This window comes from Maylandia zebra, linkage group LG17, assembly GCF_041146795.1.
Source record: "Maylandia zebra isolate NMK-2024a linkage group LG17, Mzebra_GT3a, whole genome shotgun sequence".
Classification (NCBI taxonomy): domain Eukaryota; kingdom Metazoa; phylum Chordata; class Actinopteri; order Cichliformes; family Cichlidae; genus Maylandia; species Maylandia zebra.
In genome coordinates, this window is record NC_135183.1 from 6,786,618 (window position 1) to 6,810,184 (window position 23,567).

Genomic DNA, 23,567 nt, shown 5'->3' on the forward strand with positions numbered 1-23,567 from the left:
GGCTGAAAAGCATGATTCTTTACAATTAAGTTTTAATGCGATGGCTGTGAAACACTTCAATTGTTAATCCTGTGAAATTATTCTCACGCAGGAGCACCATAAACCTGCTTCTCAGTGGCAGAAACAATGGAAGACAGGATGATAATTAGAGGAGAAGAAATAAGGGAGCTGAGCAAGAGCAGGCAGTAACGTAGAATAATCAAAAGAGAGTTACTAGTGAAATGTAAGCACACAGATCCAGCAGTGTGTCACTATGTTTCCAAGTGTGTGATCTGAAAATAAAAGAGCAGATTAGCTGGTCTTTGGTTGGAAAGAGGCAATCAGATTAGCAGCCTGGGTCTTGTTGTGTTCCTGCCATCTGTGCCAGATGCTGCTGTTGAGTCAAAACCTTAGCCAAAGTATGCACAGGGTACCTTTTGGGGTCAGACATTAGCAGAGTGCCAGTAGGGGCAGCAAAGCATACAGCCTGCCTAAAGAAATAATGGCTAACTTAAGCTCATAAACATGCTTTTTCTTGCTGTCATACTTATACAGGTTGTTTTGTCTGTCCAAAGAAAGCAGGTCCAGGGTTTTAAAGATGTTTCTGGGATTTTAATTCGTGAAGCCTTTGAAGACTTCTTGTTGTTGTGAACCCTCTTTATTTGCACTTCTTCACTGAGTCTTCTCTTCATTGCAGATATAGATAATGCTATGACTAACTGCTGGAGAGAAAAAGGATTTCTTTGCATCTTCCATGGATGTCTAGGTCTTTATGCCAAGGTGTGCGTTTCATTTTGTCGCGTATGTGCTCATTCAGACACTCCAAATGTTTCCACTGTCTCTCTGATGTTTTGTTTTTGCAGTATATCTTTGTCATTTACATTAACAGGTCCTTTGACTGCCTCATATGGTTTAACAGCTGCAGTTTCAAATCTGGAATTGACTCCACAATCAGATTCATTGTATTTGTCTGCAATAATTCATAAACAGTCACTAAGTGGGGCACTCCCGTTCATAAAAGCATCTTTTGACTGAACTGTCCTCAGTGTGGAAACATGGCTGTAATTCCTCACCAGTTAGCAATGAAATTAAGGTGGAACATTTAAAAAATATCGTCATTGTTTCATTTTAAATGTACTGTGCAGGCACACAGAGTACTAGCACAACTACATAATGATTTGATGTTAAAGAATTCAGTTTGAAAAGATACTTCAGGAAATCTGTACCTAAAATTTTGCCAAAATTTCAGACAAAACAGTTTTCCAGAGAGAGCGAGGGAGGTTAGACATTGAGGTCAGCTGTGCTACTTCATTTTCATAAGTACAGGTGTCACTCCAGGCACCCCAAATATTTTATTCATTTTAAGTGACAGGTGGAGAGAGGAGATTTTTGCCCTACTAACTCCGAATGGTAGCTAATAGAGTCCGACATGAGCTCCATTTAGCAGAGGAGAGGGAAATAGTTGAAGAGAGAGAGAGGGAAAATGAGAGCGGTAGCTTGCAGGTGTGGAGTGAGGCTGGATTGCCACCACAGCGCTGTGAAAGTCGACTGCTCGAGGGATTCTAGCAGGTCAAACAGAGAAAATTAATATGTTCTTTAGTAGTGTGGATAGTGTTGAAAAATCTGGATTTTCTACCTCTTTCCACCATGAAAGTAGACGGACTGCTTTTAGGTGGATGAATATAAAAGGTTTAAATTTCCCACATGCATTAATGTGTCAATTTGTGACAGACTGGCTAATTGTTTGAGGCTTCTTCCCACTTTCTGGCCCTTACTGGAATCAGCGCCAATCCCCAGGGGACCACAGAAAGCTTTAGCTGTGTAATGATTGTTTTATCTTAGCAATGCGCCTCTGGAATTTTATATAATAAAATAAAGGCCTTAGAGACACCAGGTGCATTAGTAACAAAAAGATCAATGGAAAAATCCTGTTTGTGTTCCTGGATCAGTTTTGCGTGGCCTCTTCTCTCTTTATTTAAGAGTGTGAGAATTTTGAGATAAACTAATGAGAAGCTAAGACAGCGCCCACTCCAGCAAGGGGAGTAATCACAAAACCCAAAGAAGGGAAAGCAGGAAAGTCATAATGTTACTGTTTCCTGCCAAATTGATATCTAGCCATGGAAAGTCTCAGCATGTTGTGGTTTTCAAGGTGGCGGTCAACAATCCTGACTAATGTTATGCCAAGGACACTTGTTTTTAAATCAAAGTCTTCTCGAGGCCAAGAGCTGATTTAAAACACACATTTCAAACACAGGTTGAATCCTCAATGAAGAGCAACAGCAACGCCGGAACAACTCTTAGGCCAAATAGTGCCAACTCTTTTTGCTGGCTCATCCATCAAACTCCGAGTGAAATGTCACTCCACAAATGTCTCCATAGACTAGAAAAGTCCCCTATCTCCTTTCCTTCCCCCCATTACACAGTCAAGTCCATTTTACCCGATCATTCCTGCTAACCTTTAGAAAAACTTGTCTTTTTCTTTTCTCTGTGAGCCCGACAACATGGACAAAGAGCAAGTATCTCCAGTGTCCATGTATCATATATATTTTAGCACATAGAAAAGAAAGGAGAAAAAAGATGTTTGGAGGTTTTAACACCCTTTAGGACACACAAAACCCCTTCTTTCAAGCTTATTTCATTTCGTTTTACTTTAGGTGGCCATAGGCAATACTATTTATCTCTAAACATTCCTTTTTGCTAAAGCATATAGTGCTGGATCAGGAGACTCTGAATCCTCTCTTAGTTATGCTGCAATAGGTGTAGACTGCCGGGGGGATTCCCATGATGCACTGAGTGTTTCTTCTTCATTCACCTTTCTCACTCACTATGTGTTAACAGACCACTCTGCATTGAATCATACTTGTTATGAATCTCTGTCTCTCTTCCACAGCATGTCTTTTATCATGTCTTCCTTCTTTCACCCCATCAGGTCACAGCAGATGGCCCCGCCCCTCCCTGAGCCTGGTTCTGCCGGAGGTTTCTTCCTGTTAAAAGGGAGTTTTTCCTTCCCACTGTCGCCAAAGTGCTTGCTCATAGGGGGTCATATGATTGTTGGGGTTTTCTCTGTATGTATTATTGTAGGGTCTACCTTACAATATAAAGCGCCTTGAGGCGACTGTTGTTGTGATTTGGTGCTGTATAAATGATATTGAATTAATCACTAACTCATACCTATGCTAGAAGTGAAGTGGTCTTTGATATCAAAGGCATGGCAGGTCCACATCCTGATGGGAGTGCTGGTTAGACAACAAAAGAAGTGAAGTGAAAGAGCATGGAATTCATTTCTCAAATGAGTTTTCAAAGTAAATATATCAAATGCAAAGCATCTGCACTGAGTGAACTCAATGCCCTAAAAGAAAACGCCAAAAACACAAAACGTCTCATTGCTTTTGGCTCAGTTTGAGACAACATGTTTTGACCATAAAGGTCTGCACATAATCGTTGATCACAGCGCATTATTTTCTTTTCTGGACAATAAAATTTAATAGAAGTCATAAAAGCACACCCTGAGGACACTGATGTAAACCCTTTCTAAAGAATCTGCTTATTTAGCTCAGAATTGCATTCAACTTTATTCAATTCAGTCGACCAAATTTCTGTCTTTGACTTATACAACTCCTGGTGTACACTGTACACTCTTTATGTGAATGAAGAATAAATGTTACTTAGCACAGTTAAAAAAAACCTCACTAGAAATACTCAGTTTTCCTGAACAAGCTGGCAGGAGCCAGAAACACATTTTGGGTGGGCGGGTTGGGGAGTTCTGCCATGACTCAAAGCTGTAACTTCTTTACTACACCCGTACTGTATAATCAACAGAGTACATCCAAATGACCTGTGTATGTGAATTCACTGTAGTGTCTGTCTATATACTCTCGCAGTCCTACTATACCTGGTGGTTAGAAAAACATCTTTGATTATAAGCACTTAAATTTTCTGGCAAGTGCTGTTTTTGCAGAAAGATGATTTATTGTCCTAAAACCACAGGGTCATTTTAAAATTTGTTTCAGTTGCTTTGTTGTTATTGAAATTAAAAACAGGTGCACTAGAGGGGCAACAATGAGACAACCCCCAAAACAGGAATTGTTTTACAGGTGGAGGTCACTGAGATTTTGTCCCTAATCATTGTTTCTGGCTGTTTTTTCACAAGTTTTGCATTTGGCTATGGTCACTGTCTCTGTTGGGAGGATGAGGCAATATCTGAACCCTGCTGAGGTTGCACACGTAGTCCGACTCCCAACATAGTCTCAAGAGCATGGAGGAGATTCCAGGAGACAGACAGTTACTCTAGGAGAGCTGGAACAGGCTTCAGAAGATCCTTAACCCCTTAGCAGGAGCGGTATTTGGACCTTTGTTCAAGGAGGAACAAAATGAACACTACTAGTGTGACAAAATGACCTCCAGCAGGTCACTGGTGTGAAAAAAAAAAGTTTTAGGAGGCCCTGTGCAGAATTGTCAGGTCTACCACTGACGCCCTGTACTATTCAAACACTACTCTGTTCCAGTTGATTCCTCCTGTACAACAATACCTGTCCCCGTGTGGCGAGAGCATGCATGCAGTTACTGCAGGAAGGGTATTAATACCACTGACTGGGATGTTTCGATCCATCCAACATTGCCAGGTTGCACTGCGGACTATCCAAGAGGTTGGCGATACCCTGGTCACGATCTGGGAGGAGATCCTCCAGGACACCAGCATTGTCAGGCATGCATACAAGTATGTGAGGGCCAAAAAACCCACAAAAACCAAAAAAGAATCACCTGGGATGCCATTAAACCATGTGGCATCCTTTGATTCCTAACACATTACGCAGTTCACGTCAGTATAGACATCCAGCATGATCTGATGTGTTTCTAAGTGTTCCTTTATTTACTTTTTGGAGCTGCACATTAATCCTCAGTAAAGTTTTCTAATCCTAGAGTCAAGATGTTTTAAGACATTTACTTTTGAATGAGTGAATGTGAGTGCGAATGGTTGCCTGTCTCTGTGTGTTAGCCCTGCGACAGACCGGCGACCTGTCCAGGGAGTACTCCGCCTCTCGCCCTATGACAGCTGGGATAAGCTCCAGCGCCCCCCGTGATCCTGAAAAGGATAAGCGGAAGCGAATGGATGGATGGATGAAACTAGTGTTAGGAAAAGTTGCAAAGAAGAGTGAGAGTAATAAATTTGATTAATACATTATGCTGCAACCTACAGTAGCTTTCACAGCCTGCACAAGTTGTCAGCCCATACAGAAAGACAAAGAAACGAAGAAACAAATACAAATGAAAACAGTATTCACACTAAAGGGTTGGACAGTTTTTATAAATTTAATATATCAATATATAGAGATATTTATCAACAGCTTGATTTCATAGAAACGTGAGTGAGACCATTTTGGCATACAGTACAGATATTCAATGTAAGTACAGAAGTTGCTAAGTTGTCAACACTCCCCCCCCCTCAACAACCCGCCCCAGTTAACCACCCAGCCCCCCCCCCACCCCCTCCCTCCCTCAAACAGACACAGAAGACAGAAAAACAGAGTAGAAGTGTACAGGAGCACAAAACAAGGCACCAATAAATTAAAATGATTCCTCCTCCCCCCCCCATCCCCACTTTAAAAAACCCCAAAATAACCCCCCCCCAAAAAAAACCAAACTAACAAAAGACGAATTAAATTTAAACAGAATTAAATACAGTGGAAACTCTAAAAATCCGCATTGCTGTTAAAAAGCAGGAGAGTAAAACAGAAACGAACAAATGGAAGTGAAAGTAATACAGGAACACTTTGGCAGATTATTAAATTTTAGTTACAATCAAGTAGTAAAGAAATCCAGTGCTCGTGTGTACAAATAAATTCATATATCGTCTACACTCCTTTTACCCCAGAAGTTTATGTACATCTTTTTTCTCCGTTTTTTTGCCGCTGTTGTTGTTTTTACAGATACATTTAAAACATTATCAAAAGATTTCTGCAGTATGAAAACGTATTATTTACAAGTCAGGATTCAAAACCACTGGACTGTACCACTCACTGGACACCCCCCTTGAGCCCCAACCCCACCACACTTTTATTTCCTCCCTTACAAAGAACGTTATTTCTTTACACAGTGCAGAAGGCTTTTTGAAAAGTTTTGTGCAACAAACAGCATAAAGAAAAAATGCCTGTCTTATGGCTGAGGAATGGTTAGAGGCCCGAATGTTTTTTTTTCCTTTTCTTTTTCTTTTTTTTAATCTTTCCTTGCAGACAAAGACATATCAGCAAGATTTCTGAGAAAATGTAGGTGGACAGTTTTGCAAAAAAAAAAAAAAAAAATCTGGAGCCTTAGATTTTATTTCAATTTCTTCATCTTGTTTGACTGTGGAAGGACCATAAAAACGTATCAAAACATTCCCCCTGTACATATCATCATCATCATCATCCCGAGCCATGAAAAGATTTACACAAAGATCACCTTCTTTCCCGAAAGCCTTCATTTTACACAGAGTGCTCGAAAAATCTAGGCAACTGAACGCTGCCCCTTCAAGTAATCAAACATCAAGTAGATTACACATGAAACTAGAAATAGTCTGATGAGGAGATAGAGAGGGAGAGACAGAGAAAGGAGGAGAGCAACAACTACAACTCACTTACACAGTCCAAAAAAACCCTCCCCACATAACAAAAAGAGGAGTCAGTGTATCGAGGAAAGTCACTGGGTCAACAAAAGCTAAGTGCCATCCAAGTAGAGTCACTGAGGGTTCCTTCCACAGTCCAAAACTGTAGCTCAAGGGGGAGGCCGCTTCTCCAAGCTGAGTGTGATTGTTCACCGGTTTGCTGGTTCACATTTTTCTTTCTATCTCTGGGGACTTCCTTATTATTTTTGTTGTTGTTTCAGGTTATTTCCTCCAGTGTTTTCTTTTTCTTTAATTCTTCCACTGTGTGCCTGTCTACCCAAAGACTGAGAGCCCTTGCCAAAGGAAAGATGTTCATGGGTGAGATGAAGATGAGAGGGTTGCAAGCGAATGAGAGTGCACAGAAACAACAGCGTGGACTTTGCCCTCGAAGCTAAAATTCAACAGTGCGACAGCCAAAGAAACACTTTAAAACTCACAGTTGGAATTACATTTGATACAGTGCTCGAGGAGATGAAGCGGTGGAGCGATGTGAGAAGAGCATTGTGGTTAAAGCAACGTAAGGTCTCCGCTCAGAAAAGGAAAAGACAAGCAACAGTACGATAAAATGGAGAGCACAGATCAGGAAGACTGTATCGGGGTTATCAGGACTGTTAGTATTTACTATTTACGCTGATAACAAGCAACAACTTCCTCCCTCGATTTAGTAACAATTTGCACAGTTTATGCACTTAAGATGTCCATTAGGATTGTTCTGAATATTTGTTTTCTCAATCAGTGAACGAGTTAAATAGAGTTAAATATCAAGGAGTTAAATATTATAAATATGCCTATACATATGCTTTTGCTGGTGTAAACAGTATGCATTCTACATAAAATAACAACTTATATTCATTTCAATCCTGTCACCTAGAAACTACACTGAAGCAAAACACAGTCTCTAGCAACACATTTTATATGTAGTAGCTGTAGGCGTCTATACATATAAAGGGACCATATTAGTCCTTTTATATAGTTCTGATATGATATATGTAAATATTAGCTCTGGTTTCTATTTGGACTGTAGGTGAGAGCTGTTTGAGCAGCAGTCAACTAAAAGCTCTAAAACAGAAAGGAAAATAGCTCTTCTGTTGTTTTGTATGCCATCTGTTCACCTTGAACATCTGATTGCCAATTCTAGTATATAACCATAATGTATTCTCCTTCAAAGACAAACAAAACAAAAAGACAAAACAACCTAGCATCTACAAGCGTCTGAACGATATAGAATTCTTAATTCTTAAAACCAATAGTCAAAATTGCTGATTTAAATTTGATAAACTCATATCAGCTGATATGTAGTTGTTTACTCATTTACACACGGCCTGATGTTGTTTGGATCTGCTGCTTGTTGCGTGTGTGGCAGTACCGCCAACAGGGAAGTTGCGACGCGCCCTCTAGTGGACAAACTATGCAACATCAACCAATAAAATCGGCCTTTCAGATAACATTTTAGTATTAAGTACCATATAAATGTCATTTCTAGGTGACAGCATTGATTCTGTGTTAAAAGTAAAATAGCAAAGCGTTCACTTCACCAGAACAAATGTACCCTGTTTTCTTCCTTCAACAAAAGGTAGTGAGTTCCAGTAACTCAGAAATCCATACAACACAACAATGCCAAGACCAACTCATTTAATTAACTCATTTTTCTCAAAGATTTCAAGTTTACTAGCAAGACATTTTTAGACGTACATCAACATTTTCAATTCAGTAAACACAGTCTACAAGGAAAAAGTTCATTTTAGTGCAGTATATTTCCCCATTAATTGTTAAAGAACTCACAGTATCGTTTATAATGTTGCACTTTGTTCTCTAAAGCAGCGATTACTAGATCAACACTGAACTAAAAAACAAATAGTGACCCAGTGCACTCTAAGCTTATCTGACCTAGAGGAAAAAAGCTGTTATAGCCGACATCACACCAGTGGTTAGTCCCTTAATAGTCTTGTAAATATGGAACAACAGTGAAGCAGATGTCTAGAGAGCCTATGGTCACAGTAAGCCCTCCATTGCCACTACAATTACTACCTTGAATAGTTACAGACAAAGAACTGTTCCGGACTTCTTTCAATGTCCTTCAGAATAGACGAATGTTCTTGAGGTGACCACACAGTGGACCAGCCAATCTGTCTTCACACTGTAGCCATAATAAGTTTCCTACACCTCAATAAATAAGCAATTTATTCTCCTACCTGCACCCCCCACCTCCAGCATGGAACTCGATTAGACCTGAAGCAAACATGGACATGAAGGAAAGTGTTGGCACGCAGAGCTGACTCAGCTCAGGGAGCTGTGATTTATTTAATCTTAAATTCACAAAGATAGCTTACATCCAGATTTTTCCATCACTACCTAATCTCTCCTTTGGGAACTGGATCCTATACGCATGAAAACTGCAGTGGCTAATCTACATCATTGTTTTCAGTGTTTAATCAAATCTGTTCAATATATGTCAATTCTTAAAGGCCTAAAAAGCAGTCACTGGTGGAAACTAACAAACCAGTCTAACGTCATGCTGAGTGGAGTCCCAATCTTCCCCACTGTGCAGTGCATTACATTTTTCTTCATCTGTACAAGGTGAAGATGAAGGGAGATGGCCTCCCCCTTGCGCTCGATCCTCCTCCGTTAGATGGATGTAGGGGGAGCGCGCTGCTGGAGAGGACTACGATTTACCTGTCTAGCTTGCTACTTGTCACACACAGTTCACACAACTGTGCTTCATAAACTGAGAGGAGAGAGTGCCATCCTTTCGAGGGAGGCGAGAGGAGCGACTGTCAGAATACGGCGATGCCAACACTGGCAGAAATCCGGGAAAACAAACGACCCACCGTTCATCTTCCAAGTACAAACCTGCTCACATATGGCGGCGTATAAATTCTGGCAGTCAAGCCCTACACCACCTTTCATCTTTGTTTTCCTTGCCTTTCTGTTCCTCCCTCGTGGTTATCTGAGCTTCTACGCTGAAGCTAAGCCTTCCAAGAAATAGTGAAATCCATGAATAATAACCGTCATTAATCAACTGTTGCATGAATACATAATCTGAGACCGTACTGAGTCTAGGATGGAAGACTTTAACATTTGCATTGGGAACTTGTGTGTGTGTGTGTTATTTAGTCATATTGGATTTACTAGTCCAATATGTAGGATCTTACATGCAGCATTGATCAGATTCATTAGGCAAGAATGGAAGACGAGTGTTTCATGTATTTATAGTTTAGACCATCCAAAACTGCCTTACAGAGTATATAATGTGTTTTAACTGTGCTTAAAACTGTCAAATTTTCAATTAGGACACTAAACGATGTCCTGAATAAGAACGCTGGCAATTTGCCTCGACTACTTGTAACAGTTCTGCTATTCTGTCATCGCGGCCTCTAGTGATTCCCTATTCCAGCACAAGATGAGCAATTATTACAATATTCATTGGCATGAATCGCAACTGATTCAATAGGCTGGAAGCTGGTTCGAAGCAAGCCAAGGAAGATCAGGTCCCATTTTTCAAATCAGCGCTCAGCTCAGTCGGCCTCGGTGTGTTACTCATCTGCGCACCACACAGAGACGGTGACAAGACATAAGAAATACAGCATCACATCCAGAAAACACACAGCTGCATTGTTAAAAAGGGGGAGTAAAGGTAGCCCCCCACCCCACCTCATCCCAAAAAACAAACAAACAAAAAACTCCAGCTGGGACTGATGTTTAAGGGGTCACTCAAAGTCAAACACCTCTGTGTTTTCTTGCTGTGATGAGCTTGTCATCTCACTCTTCATTTCCTCCAGGATTCCCATACAGCAAGTGCAGCATGCACTTACATGTTTTTAAATCCGATCACTAAACAACTATTTAACATCCAATTCCCTGCATCAATTCAAAAGAATATGTTCTCGCTGCTAGAATATTGACGCTGGCAGATGCAAATGAAGACTCAGAAACACATGTGGGATTCTTGCTACTCAGTGCAAACAGGAAAACAATCCCAAGTTCATTATTGACTGTATGTACACCTCTGATGGCAGAGGCCAGGGGATTACCCATAATCCTTTGCCTTTTCTACCCTGCTGCTTTCAGCCTTGAGGCACTACCCTCTGGTAGCACAAACCCTTCAATTGCAAAGGGAAAAAAAAAAGAAAGAAAAAAGTCTCCTTTATCCCCAAAATCACCTCTAAATGTACGACGACCTCATCAGTTTTCCTCTCCTTGGCTATATTTAGCTTTACAGTAAGTGAAAGGGCAAATTTGAGGGACTAGGTGTGAAAAAGGATGACACCCCCCTGCAACAAACCCCTTCAAAAAGGTCTCTTTACATGACAATGAAGAAATACAGCGTCCTTGCTTGCCACTGTACTGCACCATCCTTCCAAACTTGTCTTTCGTGCTGTGCACTGAGAGGTGCTGGTCACATATTTACAACAGCAAACGCAACAGAAATAAATACAGTGAAAGCACGAGGAATTTAAAATGATGCACGCCGCCTTCTCCTGCTTGCACGGCAGCCAGAAATCCTTTTATTTACAAAGTGCACTGAGACAGCTGAATGAGGTTAGTATGGACAATATCATCATCAAGCAGCATTTTGAGTAGCACTGGTGCTAACAAGAGGCAGAGAGAAGAGAGGAGTGGAGCAGAGGCTACTAAACTAATAGTAGTAGTAGTAGCTAATAATGGTAGTAGTGTTACTCCAGTGGAGACGGTAGGAGATGGAGGTGGGCTTTAACAGGTGTACATGTCATCCCTGCTCTTTAAAAACAGGGAGGCAAAATGAGGTCTCCTTTTCTTTTCTCCTCTGCGTTGTACTGGCCTCATTGTAGTGGTCTAGAGGCTGTGGTGAGAGGAGGGGGCCAGTATGGGAGCGCAGGGGTGCAGGCTGCATCCCCCTCCTCCCTCAGGGATAGCCATCATCCTCCAGACTGAGTGCCACGCGCTGCAAACAGCAGATAAAAAGACCGTTACCACAACAGGCTGGTTAAGGAGAAGGAAGTGAGATAGAACAGCGGGGAATGAAAATAGAGAAGCTCAGTGGAAAAAGAGGAGAAAGGGAGACAAGATTCCAGTCTAGGTGGAACCCAGAAGAAAAATGGCAGCTTTGTTATGTGATGCCCTCTCACTATTCTGCCTCCTCTCCCCAACCTTCGTCTTCGTTTCTTTCCAATTCAGCCCCCCCCAACGTGTTGTTTGTCCCCTCCTTCCCTGGCTGCTCGTAGCGAGGAATGCAGGCTGCCTGCCTACGGTTGCGAAAGTCTGGCCCACATAATGCAAGCCTGATTTCTCTGGCTGCCCGAGCTGCCACACTGAGACAAAGGGCAAGAAAAAGTTAGGACGAGAAAAGAAGAGGAAGAAAACCACTAAAGAGATAAAAGGCAATACATAAGATTTGTACAAATGTTTGTAATAAAACTGGGAAAACGAGAGAGAAGGAGTAAAGCCCCCTCTCTCGTTCCGCGAGGGTAGGTTGTTACTTCGACCTTGAATCTTAATATGACTCAGTCGTGCACCTGTTTCAGTGTCTGTCTGAGCGTGCTTCCCGCCTGTCATCATGCCAGTGATACCCAGAATTCTTTGCCTTCTTTCTCTCCGGGGTGACACAAAGAAATCTGTGTTACCATGCCAACAGATCAAAGCGCTAGACTCCCGTCTCGCCCTCCCTCCTTTATGCTTTTTGGCTGCCCTTCGCCGCTTGCTCTCTGACACCCAAAACAAGAAGCATATTCGGTAAATGTCATAAACTCCTAATGACGCACAGTCTGGATTTAAGGGCATTTTACTTTACTGCTACGTGTTGCAGCTGCCACTGTATCCAGGGTTTGTAGAAAATGCCGCTTCCAGTGACTTTTAAAACTGCATATACATCAATGGGAAGTCATCAGGGTAATTCTGAAATTGCGTTGCTGAGATTTATGGTTTCTGCAAGATAAATTGTATTTCGAGAGAGTCCTTCATCCTGATTTGTGCTCCTTTTTTCAAATTTTGTGTGACCTCAAAACAAAATCGCATTAGTTCAATGCTATGACGCAACTATCTACTCTACATGTCCAATTTATTTGTGAGCAGTGGCTATAGAGCAACTCCTCTTTCACCTCTCTTTTTTTGCATCTCATCTGCACTAATCATGATTTCTTGGCTGCTGAACCTTTCTGAAGCAAAGGAATAATGCTTTGCCTGTGCACAAGGGTTTTGTCAGGAAATGGGGATCACTCACTTCAACAACCAAAAACACTAACACGATGCACAAATAAATGGGATGGCGGGTCGGCAGCAGGGATGTATCGCATGAATATGGTCGCTGAAGGTGAACGAAATGTGTGTCGAGGGTTTACGTGTACGCGTGACAGGTGTGTTCGGTAATTACTTCAAAAACATAAAGAAATAAAATGATATGTGAACGTGTGCGAGCCTGTTCTTTCTTTCCACCGGGCTGACATGTACAAGAAAACGGGCTTTTCCAAACCCTCGTGCCAACTCCCATTTTCCAAATATTTCACACCTCTTCCTTTCCTCCGCAGTACCTCTCACTTAGCGTTCGAGAGCATCGGCGCCCCCGAATACCAGTGAGAGTTGTTGTCTGTGACGCCGCCCCCTAGAGGAAGCGCTATGAATGGCTGACTGTGGCTGCCACTCACTGCTGGGTAGACGTGACCGATGGACTCGCTCTGACGCCCGATGTGGATTTCGTCGTCGTCATCCTCTGTGGTTTTGCGGTACACTGGGTTGTCGAAGTTCATGCTCTTGGTGTTCTTGCGCCGCCAGTTGCGCCAGACCAGGTATCCACCGGTGCAGAGCAATCCGATGACCACTGTGGCAAGGATAGGGACTGCATGTGTTTAACACACACACAACAACAACACACGGCGGGAGCGTTAACACAGCCCGGGGGACACAGAGCGGCGCTTTAAGCACTCACGCACAAACACACTGTTCACCTGAAGGCTCATTATTTTTCAGTTTTGGTTTTTGAAATGTTGTTTGCATAACAGCTTCTCAAAAATTTTAAAAACAAAACAAAACAAACAACAAAAAAAAAAAACATGGAAATATTCGCCTTCTGGAAAACGTCCAGAGGTGCACAAGGAGATGAACCTGAAGGGGAAGCAGTCCACTTTTCTGAAACTGTTAGAAAAACTGGTGGCACTTTATGCATCTGTTTCTATAAATTTAGTGGGCTGAGCTTTTTATGTTTCATCCCCCGTATGTCTTCTGTATCTGCATTTTAAAAAATCTAAGCATTTATTAGAGAAACAATGAGCCTTCAAAGAGGAACTAATCATTCATTGCATTATATCCCCCCCTCAGTGTCACGAAACGATCAAATACATGCACACACAATATGCAACATAAATGTCTGCATGGTACACATGCACATAAACATCATTCCAACACACACACACACACGTGGGCACACTGAACCAAACTGGCATTTTATATTAAATCTGTAACCATTCAAGCCCTGAAGACACTGATTATGACCTTGTTTTTGAATAAAAGCCCCACAAGGTTGCTTAATTGTCATCAGCATATAATCCTGGTGCGCATTGCTCAAAAAACAGAATTTTGGGCAATGATTTAGAATTTTGTATTTTATTGCACCGAAAAATTAATATCTGGAGTGTCCGGATGGGGTTATGGGAGGAGAATAAGAAGAGGGTAAGAGGAGGAGAGAAGACGGGGAAAGGGTTGGGATTTGGAGGATTTGAGATAAGCGCCGTCTCTCCTCTTTCATTACCATATCAGCATAACTGCCCTGCAAGGACCTGTGTGTGTGTGTACAGTGCATGCTTTAGAGTTTTTGTATAATGAAAGCGCAAACACCCAAATCAGAGGTAAGTCAAGGAGGTTTGGATATGTGTGCCTGCATTCATAGATGTGTTTTCCTACGCTACAGTACGCCTGTCTAATTGCGACTTTATTAGATAGACACTTGAGATTCCTTCGTGGCTGGGTTGGAAACCCCAGCTCCTCCTTTGTTCTTCTCTAAATGCTCAATGGTTTAAAGGGAAAAAAAACAAAAAACCCCATCAGCTTTCCTCTCATTTAGAAAATTTATCTCCAATGAGCGAGTGGCAAAACAGCCTGTCTTTGGCTAAAACTGATAATCATTGCTGGGCTGCTTCCCCTTACGGAGCTGTGGGTGGGTGTGGTGCATTACTGGGTATGAGCGGAGAGCTGGGGTGCAGAAATCCAGCCCGTGTGGACCTCCAACATTAATGTTTCAAAGCTGCTAAAAAAAAAAGATTTGTGGTGGCAATAAATGGGAGAAGGACAAAAAAAGGATAAAGCGGAAAGGGTTAATAGTCTCCAGGGTTATTTTAATGAGCTGATATTTCAACTATAGAGACTGGAAAGAGAAAAAAAATAGCTTTACAATCTTTTAGCGCTCCCCTGAATTATCAAACTTGTTAATATTAGGGATGAAAGAGATCTCAATTAGTGGCATATGCTGCCACTATAAGGCCATTTGCACATTCAGCTGATTTCCCAGTCACGTTGGGCATGAAAGTATGAAATATTTCCATAAAATTCGATTTTCATTTTAATCGGAGCTAATAGAGTAGATTAACTTTTCTAAGCCGGTTTGATTGAAAGAACTACAATTGCCTTTTTCTGCCTTTGTAGAGGCGGCTTGATGGTTTTCTCTTTATTGCCTAAACAGACAACAGCATTATGTCTGAGGTCATTAGCTTCCTGCTCCAGGCCAAAAACACAATTTCATGGCATTAATCCACTTTTCTCTCCCCTCGTCTCCCGTAAAGCGGTATAACCCACTCTTAGTCCGCTCGGTCACAGAAATAGGTCAGAACATTGGCCTGATTGATACGATCTGATCAGAGCGGTGAACACGAGCAAAATGTACTAACAGCTGGTCGTGTGATGACAAAACCTGAATTGAATTTCACATTTGCTCAAATGTCATTAATAATGACATAATGTGCATATTACAGCAGCCTGGCCGTTTACTGACAGAGGGGCTCACTTCCATGTAATGGCTTTTTCTAGCCATAGGCCACGAGGATGTTGCTGGATAATACCATACCTCAGTACATTTTTTCAATAGATGCGATACAATTTTATGCCTGAATCTCACTATTGAACCAGATATAATGTGTTGAATTGTTATTATTTTAATGAGAATGTTTTAGATTTAATCAGCCAGGTGGAAACGCAAACATCCTAAAACCCAGGCACACGCACACAAACACATAACCTCATACTCACACGCACTCACATTAACAACAAAACGCACGCAACATGCAGTTAAGCAGACTTGAAGGAGCGAGGAGGGAGAGGCAGGCAAGCAGAAAGCAAAGACAACACAGTGAGGGAGTCAACAGTACTCACCGATAGGAATGACTATCCCCAGAACAGCTACTGTGATGTTGTTACCTATGAGGTAGTGATCACTCGCAGCTGAGATGAACAGAAAGATGGAAGACAAGAAAAAAAGAGAATCAAACCAAGAAAAAGTTTTGCTTCAAACCCCACCAAGTGCGCTCCTAGAGAGCAAGAGAGATTTCAACACGGGAACATCAAAAGAAAGGCTGGAAAAGGATATTTGCATAATATAAGGGCAGAGAATCCATCTGATTTCAGTTTGGACTGCTGACTTTGTCTTCCCCAGCAGCATGTGTAAATGAAAAAGCCAATGAATCACACAGGGATGGCATAAAAATGCAGTGAGATGCCTTTTAATACACGAAGGAACAAATGCGTTTCCAGAAACCAATGCATCAGAATTTGTATGAATATAAGCAACGAGCACATGATCTCGCATTACTCCATTCTTTTTCTACGAGACGTTTCAAAACTGTGTCACAATGCAATGCAGAAGACATTTATTCTGGACATGCTTTGCATCCTTACTCCCCTTCAGCTCTCACCCCAACAGGTCGGCGGGGGAGCTTTTGACATTAATCTCGCTCCCAACCCTCGTATTAGCAGCAGGCTAGCTGTTAGCCAAAAGTGTGATCAGATGGCTATAATGAAGTCTGGTAAGGAAGATTAACACAAGAGAGCACAGTGCTGGCCCTGCATACTGATTGGCTCATTCGACAAAGTGACTGTTCCAGTTCTATGGCTGGCAAAAAGAGACAGATGGCATGTGATGGATGTGACAGACAATGCAGGCGCACATTATTCTTCATAAATTAAATCATATAGTGAATGAAATGCAAATAAATGCACACACGTGCGCACACACGAGAGCCACAAAAGGTGAAGCGACTTCAGACAGCGAGTTCTGAGTCAGCAGAAGCGAATTTTGGCTTTTCTTAATTAAGTGTGAGTGACGTCCAGTGGGTCCAACAGTAAGACTCAAAAAGGCAGATTAACTGAATCTCATTAAAGAAACTGCTCTGGAAGAAGGCTGTTCTGGAAAGGGAGGGCACTGAGAAAGGGAGAAGAAGAAGAAAAGGGGACAAAAGTCTCAATTTCATGAGGGTCATTCTTACTGGAGGGATTTTAATATCAAAACGTTTACTGCCACTTATTATTTAAATATAACTGTCAGGGTTAGAATGCTATATCCAGTACAATTAACAATGATTAATAAAACAGTATATCGTAAATATACTGCTCAAAAATATACTTTAAAAACACATCAGATCAATATCTGTACTGATATGGACTGGGTAATGTGTTAGGAATGAGAAGATGCCACATCGAAATGAAAATGATCAACCCACAGACGGCTGAATTCAAAGAGACCCTGAAAATCAAAGTGAAAAATGATGCAGCATGCTATTGCTGTTTTGTGGAAATTTCATTGCAGCATCTCAAAATGGTATGTGCTTGTACACATCCCTGACCAAGATGGGGCACACTCGTAACAGGACGACGGATGGCGTCCTGGGAGATCTGAACCAGGGCTTCACTGAACTCCTGGACAGTCTGAGGTGTGACCATACAGGATCGGATGAACCAAAACATAACATCCCAGAGGTCTTTTAGTGGATTTGGAACTGCCTGCACACTTTTATCACATGAGGTCAGGCATTGTCGCACACCAGAAGGAACCCAGGAACAAGTGCACCAGTGTAGGGTCTGACATTGGCTCCAAGGATTTCATCCTGGGAGCTAATAGCAGTCAGGGTGCCATTGCCTAGCCTGTAGAGGTCTGTGCCCCCCAGACCATTACTAACCCGCCACCAAACCTGTCATGCTGACGTTGTTACGGGCAGCATCATGGCTTCTACAGACTCTTTCATATCTGTCACACGTCTGTTTTTTTTGTTTTTTTCCCCAAAATCTTGAAATTAATTTTCTTTAATGTTGCTGAAAGATGTGCAAAATTACTACCGATATCAAAAGAAAACATTGGTTACCAGCTGTGTTTAATCTTTGCCCTCCCCAATCAGACTCCTGGTTCTCCCTCGCCCCACCATGCCCTCCCTCCCTCCCCCCAGCAGCGTGTAACAGCTGATGCCGGCAAACTTGACAGTGTGCACCGAGTTGAAAATTATAACACATGGCCCGTGGGTTTGGAGACTCGTCTTGTTCATGCCCCATTTTTCTCATCTGTGTCTGCTCCACCTCTCATCTGGAGCACTTGTGGTGTGCTGAGGAGGGCTGACAACTTCAGAGACCGGAAGAAACGTGCCTCTCGCCTCTTAGTAACTCTGAAGTACCGCGACCCCTAAAGTAATACAGCAGGCAACCTCTTTAATTCCCAGAAAATCACTTTCTCTCCCGCCTCTTTTTCCATCCCGTCGTTTCATATCCATGTAAATGCCGCCTTTCCTCCCAACAGTGTGTCATCTACAACTCCCATCCTCCCCGTTAAAGTGCTGGACTGTCATGTTCTTTTTCGCTCTCTGTTCACTCTTTGTTCTCTGTGGCTTTACTGTCTCACACTGCACGTTTTTGTTTTTTTCATTTAACATTCCTTCGTTTTACTCCTTGCTCCGTTTCTCATTCATTTCCCTGTCCTCCAACTCCCACTTAAAACTTTCATCATCTTTCCCTGTTTCTCTCCATCTGTACAGCTTTTTTTCATCCTCAACACCTGCTCTTTTAATTCTTTTTTCTCTCCTCTAAATTACTTGTTAGAATGACATAAAGATATACAAGTATTATGATAAGTGTTTTAGTGTTAATCTTTCTTTTAGGGCATTTAAATAGTGCACAGACCCATTATCTGACATAAATATATATTCATCTAAAGAGTCAGTATTAAAAAGGGAACCTTTTTCATTTTCTTAGAAACAAAAGACAAAATAAAAAGCTGCCTCGGCAGGTTGACTGTCTCAATTTAATATTGCCATGCAGTAAAAAAGCTAAGAAGACTTTCAAAACAACTGCTGAAAAATACTGATCTCACAATTTGGTGGCTTCATCAATTTTGCTGCGTGGTGCTATCAAGGATTCTCGTCCGCTTCCAAGTACAATTTAATTCTTAGCGTGGCTTTGTAAACCATTGTTACGGCTGTTAGTCTGCTGTCACTGTTTGTCTGGGCTGCAAAGTGGTATTTTTCTTGCGAGCCAGTGAAGCGTGATTGGCGCGAGAATGAAGAACACTGCCAGTTATAGAAAGAGAGCGAGCGAGAGCTAAAGAGAGAAGGGGAGAGAGGTACAGAGGGAGAGACCAAGACAGAGATAAAGACAAAGAGAGTAAGAGAGAGGCTGTCAGAAAGTGAGGATGAGTGATGAGTAGTTTTATGCGAGAATGGAGGGGACTGTCATTTCTTAGCTCTGACACTTCTGTTAAGACGCTGGTCGCGAGGGATCAACAGTAAGCAGACCGAGACATAGTGCAGGCCTGTGAAGCGTTCGGACGGGTGTGTGAGCAGATGAGAAAAGGAATAGAGGAGGAGGTCGTAGGGCCAGTAAAGCAAATGATCAGAGGGAAAAGTGGAGGGGAGGAGAAGCTAGAGAAAGGAGGGATAAAAGTATTGGTTTTTAGCTTCCTGCTGATTTAATGATAGTGGTAACAGCAGTGATGGTAGCAGAGCAGAAGAAAACACTCGCTTTACACACATCCACATTCCTGTCATCATGTCACTTACCTCTGTGGGAGAGGTTGGCATTGCTCTCTTTCTGAATGCTGTTGGGAGCCACGGCAGCCAATAAGGGGGTGTGTGTGGACGTGGACTTCTGACTAGTGCTGCTCAAACTGGTCGTCTCTGTACTGGTAGCGGCGGGAGTCCGAGGGTGCTCTGTGATTCTGCCGCTCCTGGTGGTCTGAGGAGGGGCTGGTGTTGTAGTCTTGGCTGTGGGTGGTAATGTGGTAGTAGCAGAGGTGGTGGTGGTGGTGGTGGTGGTGGTAGAGGGCGTTGTGGTCGTGGCAACGGTTGTGGGAGTTGTTGTTGTTGTGCTTGTTGTGGTGGTCGTCGTGGAAGTTGTGGTTGCGGTGGAGGCAGATGTCGTGGTTGCTCGGGGTCGAACTGCGCAACAGAAAAACAACCAGTAGGATTTGAGATTTCTCTCCAGACTGCTCAGCTGTTGCAGCCATTTCCACTTGTAAGCTCTGCATCAATATTCAGCATACAACTGCAGTCAACAGCAATGCCTCCATTGTCTTATAAGATGAGATCTATAATCTCTTCTGAGGGTTCTGGGTCTACCATGGGGTCTCCTACCAGGAGCGCGCCTGCAAAACCTCCAAAAGGAGGCATCCATGAGGCATCCAAAATAGATGCTCAGCTGGTGTGTTTGATACGCAGGAGCAGCGGCTCTACTCTAAGGTCCCTCCAGAAGTCCAAGCTCCTCAGTGTCTCATCTCTAAAGCTGAGCCCAACCACCTTATAGAGGAAATTCATTTTAGGTGCTTGTATTCATGATCTTACTCAGATTTCATGACCATAATTTCATAAACTGAAGTCTGTAGATCTTACATCACACCACAGGTTTGGATTGAGACATAAATGGATCAGTAAATGAAAAGCTTCACCTTTCAGCTTTCAGCTGCACCACAGCAGTCCGGTATAACGCCTGTGTTACTGCTAATCAGAAGTGTGACACTTTAAAGTCCTGTACAGCACCACATAGGTACCGTGACAGGTACTGTGATATTTCTATGTACATACTGTGCTAAAGTGCATTCACACATTCATAAGTAACAAGTTGCCAGATGGATAAGTTGCACAAGCGCATAATAAGCAGAATTTAGTGCAAGCGTTGCAGTCAGTTGTTGCAAACATCATATCACATCACAAGAAATGATCTGAGAAAACACTACGTTGTTAAAGCAGATGTACTACACCAGTACGTTTGGTTCATAGTGTACTACATGTACTAAAAGAAGTATTCAAGTCAGGGATTTTAGCTGAAGCTAAATTACACCACATGTCACCCCAGGCTCTTCCTCTGATCACTGTTTTTTTTTTTTTTTTGGTGTATCAGATTTACACAAATCCCAGTGCACACACTGCTGCTGATATAACATTCGGGTTTGTGTTTTCTAAACATTATTTTTAATATAAGTGATATGCGTTTCTTTGTGGTTGTAAAACTGAAATTTTGATCCAATACAGTCACAATTAAACCAGTGAGTTTTTCCACCAGAAATGTTTGTGTTACAGTAAGAATCCAAAAAGCTTTGGTACAAATGCACTCACTGCCCCTGCACCTACTCCCAGCCTCTCTCACAGGGATTCTTTGAAATATTGCCTCAATACATCTTCATCGTCTCTTTCCCCCCGTTTCTCTGTGTCAGCTCCTCCTAGCTCACCTATATAGACATTAGGTGTAGGTCTAGTAAAAATAGCAACGTTACAAATGTAGTGACTCTATAAGGGCAGGGGGACAAGCTGACTGATGAAATAAGGTCAGCGAGGTAGGTTAGAAGTGCAGGGAAGAGTCCCTGACCTAGTTCCCAAGATAGTTTTACACAACACTTAAGGTTCAGATTCTCTGAAGGATCCAGGGCACTTTTAGCTTTGTAAACATTGTACTGTTAAATTGCAGACATTGAAAAATACTGTATTTGGAGTATCCAAAGTATTATGACAAATAGAAACAGTATAAATAGAAACGCTTTATATTTAGAATTTTAAATATTTGTGCTTAAATATGACCTAAAAGATGATCAGACTTTAACACTAGTCACACAGACGAACATAACTCAAATAAATAAATGAGACAAAAATATTCTTGGTAATTTAATCCAGTATTACACGGCTTGCATGTTTGTGGGTTTATTCAAATGAACTTCAGGTCTTTCCAAAATATTTCTGTCAGGTTAAGTTTGACTTAGAAACAAGCTCATTCCAAATAATTTTACTTATACATAGAATGACTTGTGTGCTTCGTTCTTGCAGCCTTGCTGTGCACCACTGCTGTTCTATGTTGTACTGATGGAGTAGCTGAGAAGTTAGCCTGGATTCTTTGTGCTCGTAAAAGAATTTAGGAACCGGAGAAAATTCAGGCCTTACTATTGGACTGATCACTGTTAGCCAACGACCCCTGAGAATGGCAACAATGCTCCTGAATTTCACTGTGATCCTAGCAGCGTGAATCTCATGTGACATTTATCCACACGAATCATTCATTCAGGTGTGCCTGTGGAATGTAGACTTACTGATCGCGCAGCGTCTCATGTCTGGTCCTAGCTCCATGCCGTCAGGACAGGCGCAGGTGTACTTGGGGGAGTGGTCTGTGATCTGAGGCGCCTTCAGGCAGAGGTACTCGCAGCCACCATTAGGCAGTGTGCCCATATTACAGGTATCAGGACCTTTGGGAACACAGGCAGAAATGTAAAAATATTAAAAAAGACTTTTGGCAACACATTTATCTCTTGGAAAACAATAAAACCCCAAATGTTTTATTAACGAGCTGTACTGGAAAAGGAAAAAAAAACTTGCACAAAGCCCAAATCTCAACAGCCCAAATTTTATTCAAATTAGAACAAAGAAAATATATCAAAGGTTTAAAATTACAGAATGTACAATTGTAACAAAAAAATAAGGCCACTTTGAATTTGATGGCAATAACTAGTCTTAAAAAAAGTTGGGACACGGGTAAGAAAAGGCTGCAAAAGTAAGTGCTAATGAAAAAGAACCAGCTGGAGAAACATTTTGCAACTAATTATGTTAACTGGAAACATGTCAGTAACACGACTGGGGATAATCATGTTATATTATATCATCTCGCAGATGCTGAGGTTCATCAATCTGCAGAAAAAAACACATGAAAAACTGGATGAACCTAAGAAAAAGAAAAACCAGCATCAAATTTGACACGTAGGCGCCGGTATCTCATCAGTAAAAAGTTTCTGCTGCCATCAAACTATTAACTAGTTTGATGCTAGATTTAGGAATCTAATCTTTATTCCACACACTTCCTCTTGCTGACTTTAGAGATGCGTAGGTGAATGCAGGAGAGTCTCAACTGCTTTTAATCTCTGTAACCCAAATAAAAAATTTACATGTAGTTTCTTAAGCACAGTTGCAGACTCATGGAAAAACACTGCAGTTTTGTGTCATGTGGGGAAGCGCGAGAATTAGGTCAGGTCGCAATCTTTCCTGATTTCTTATGTAGCTTTGGAGAGCAGCACGCCATCAGCTGTCAGGAAAAACAGCAATATCACTTGCTACACAGAGTGAGATTTTAATAAGCTGGGAATACATTTATACTTGATGTACAGTATCTCAGCATAATGACTATGTAATGAGAACAGCTGAATAAGTTCTCAAAGCTCCAAATGTGGTAAAAGGTTTGGGAAGGAGTCATCAAACTGGGGAGGATGGGAAAAAAAGGTTAAGGAAGAGTGTAGGAAGGAAAGAAGAAAACAGAGGAGGAGAGAGAGGGAGGCAAGAGAAAAGTGAACGAAAATGATGAGGATGAGGATGAAGAAGGAAAAAAGAAGGACCAAGATGATAACAACAACAAAATTATGTTGGTTTTAAGCCATAAAAGCGTCACTTTCTCCTCCTGCGCTGCCTCTCTTTGGTCTCCAACTAAGAAGAGTGAACCTAGGCTTCAAAGACCCACTGAGCGCACAAAAAATTAATAATAAAACAGA

The 23,567-nt window shown here is 41.9% G+C and overlaps 1 protein-coding gene across 5 annotated transcripts in view; it reads right to left on the bottom strand.

The window, feature by feature from the left end:
- Positions 1-8,234: 8,234 nt before the first annotated feature.
- Positions 8,235-23,567, bottom strand: part of lrp8 (low density lipoprotein receptor-related protein 8, apolipoprotein e receptor) — a 173,314-nt gene continuing 157,981 nt past the window's right edge. The window contains exons 15-19 of one of the 5 annotated variants that reach the window (XM_076875958.1): positions 22,125-22,277; positions 19,612-19,989; positions 15,950-16,018; positions 13,101-13,409; positions 8,235-11,540 (exon numbers count right to left, since the gene is read on the bottom strand). In XM_076875958.1, coding sequence (XP_076732073.1) covers positions 13,126-13,409; positions 15,950-16,018; positions 19,612-19,989; positions 22,125-22,277 — 884 coding nt within the window. In that variant the 3' untranslated portion in view covers positions 8,235-11,540; positions 13,101-13,125. Of the gene's footprint in view, positions 11,541-13,100; positions 13,428-15,949; positions 16,019-19,611; positions 19,990-22,124; positions 22,278-23,567 lie in introns of all 5 variants that reach the window. The other 4 variants (XM_076875957.1, XM_076875961.1, XM_076875960.1 and 1 more) reach the window with 4 other exon arrangements.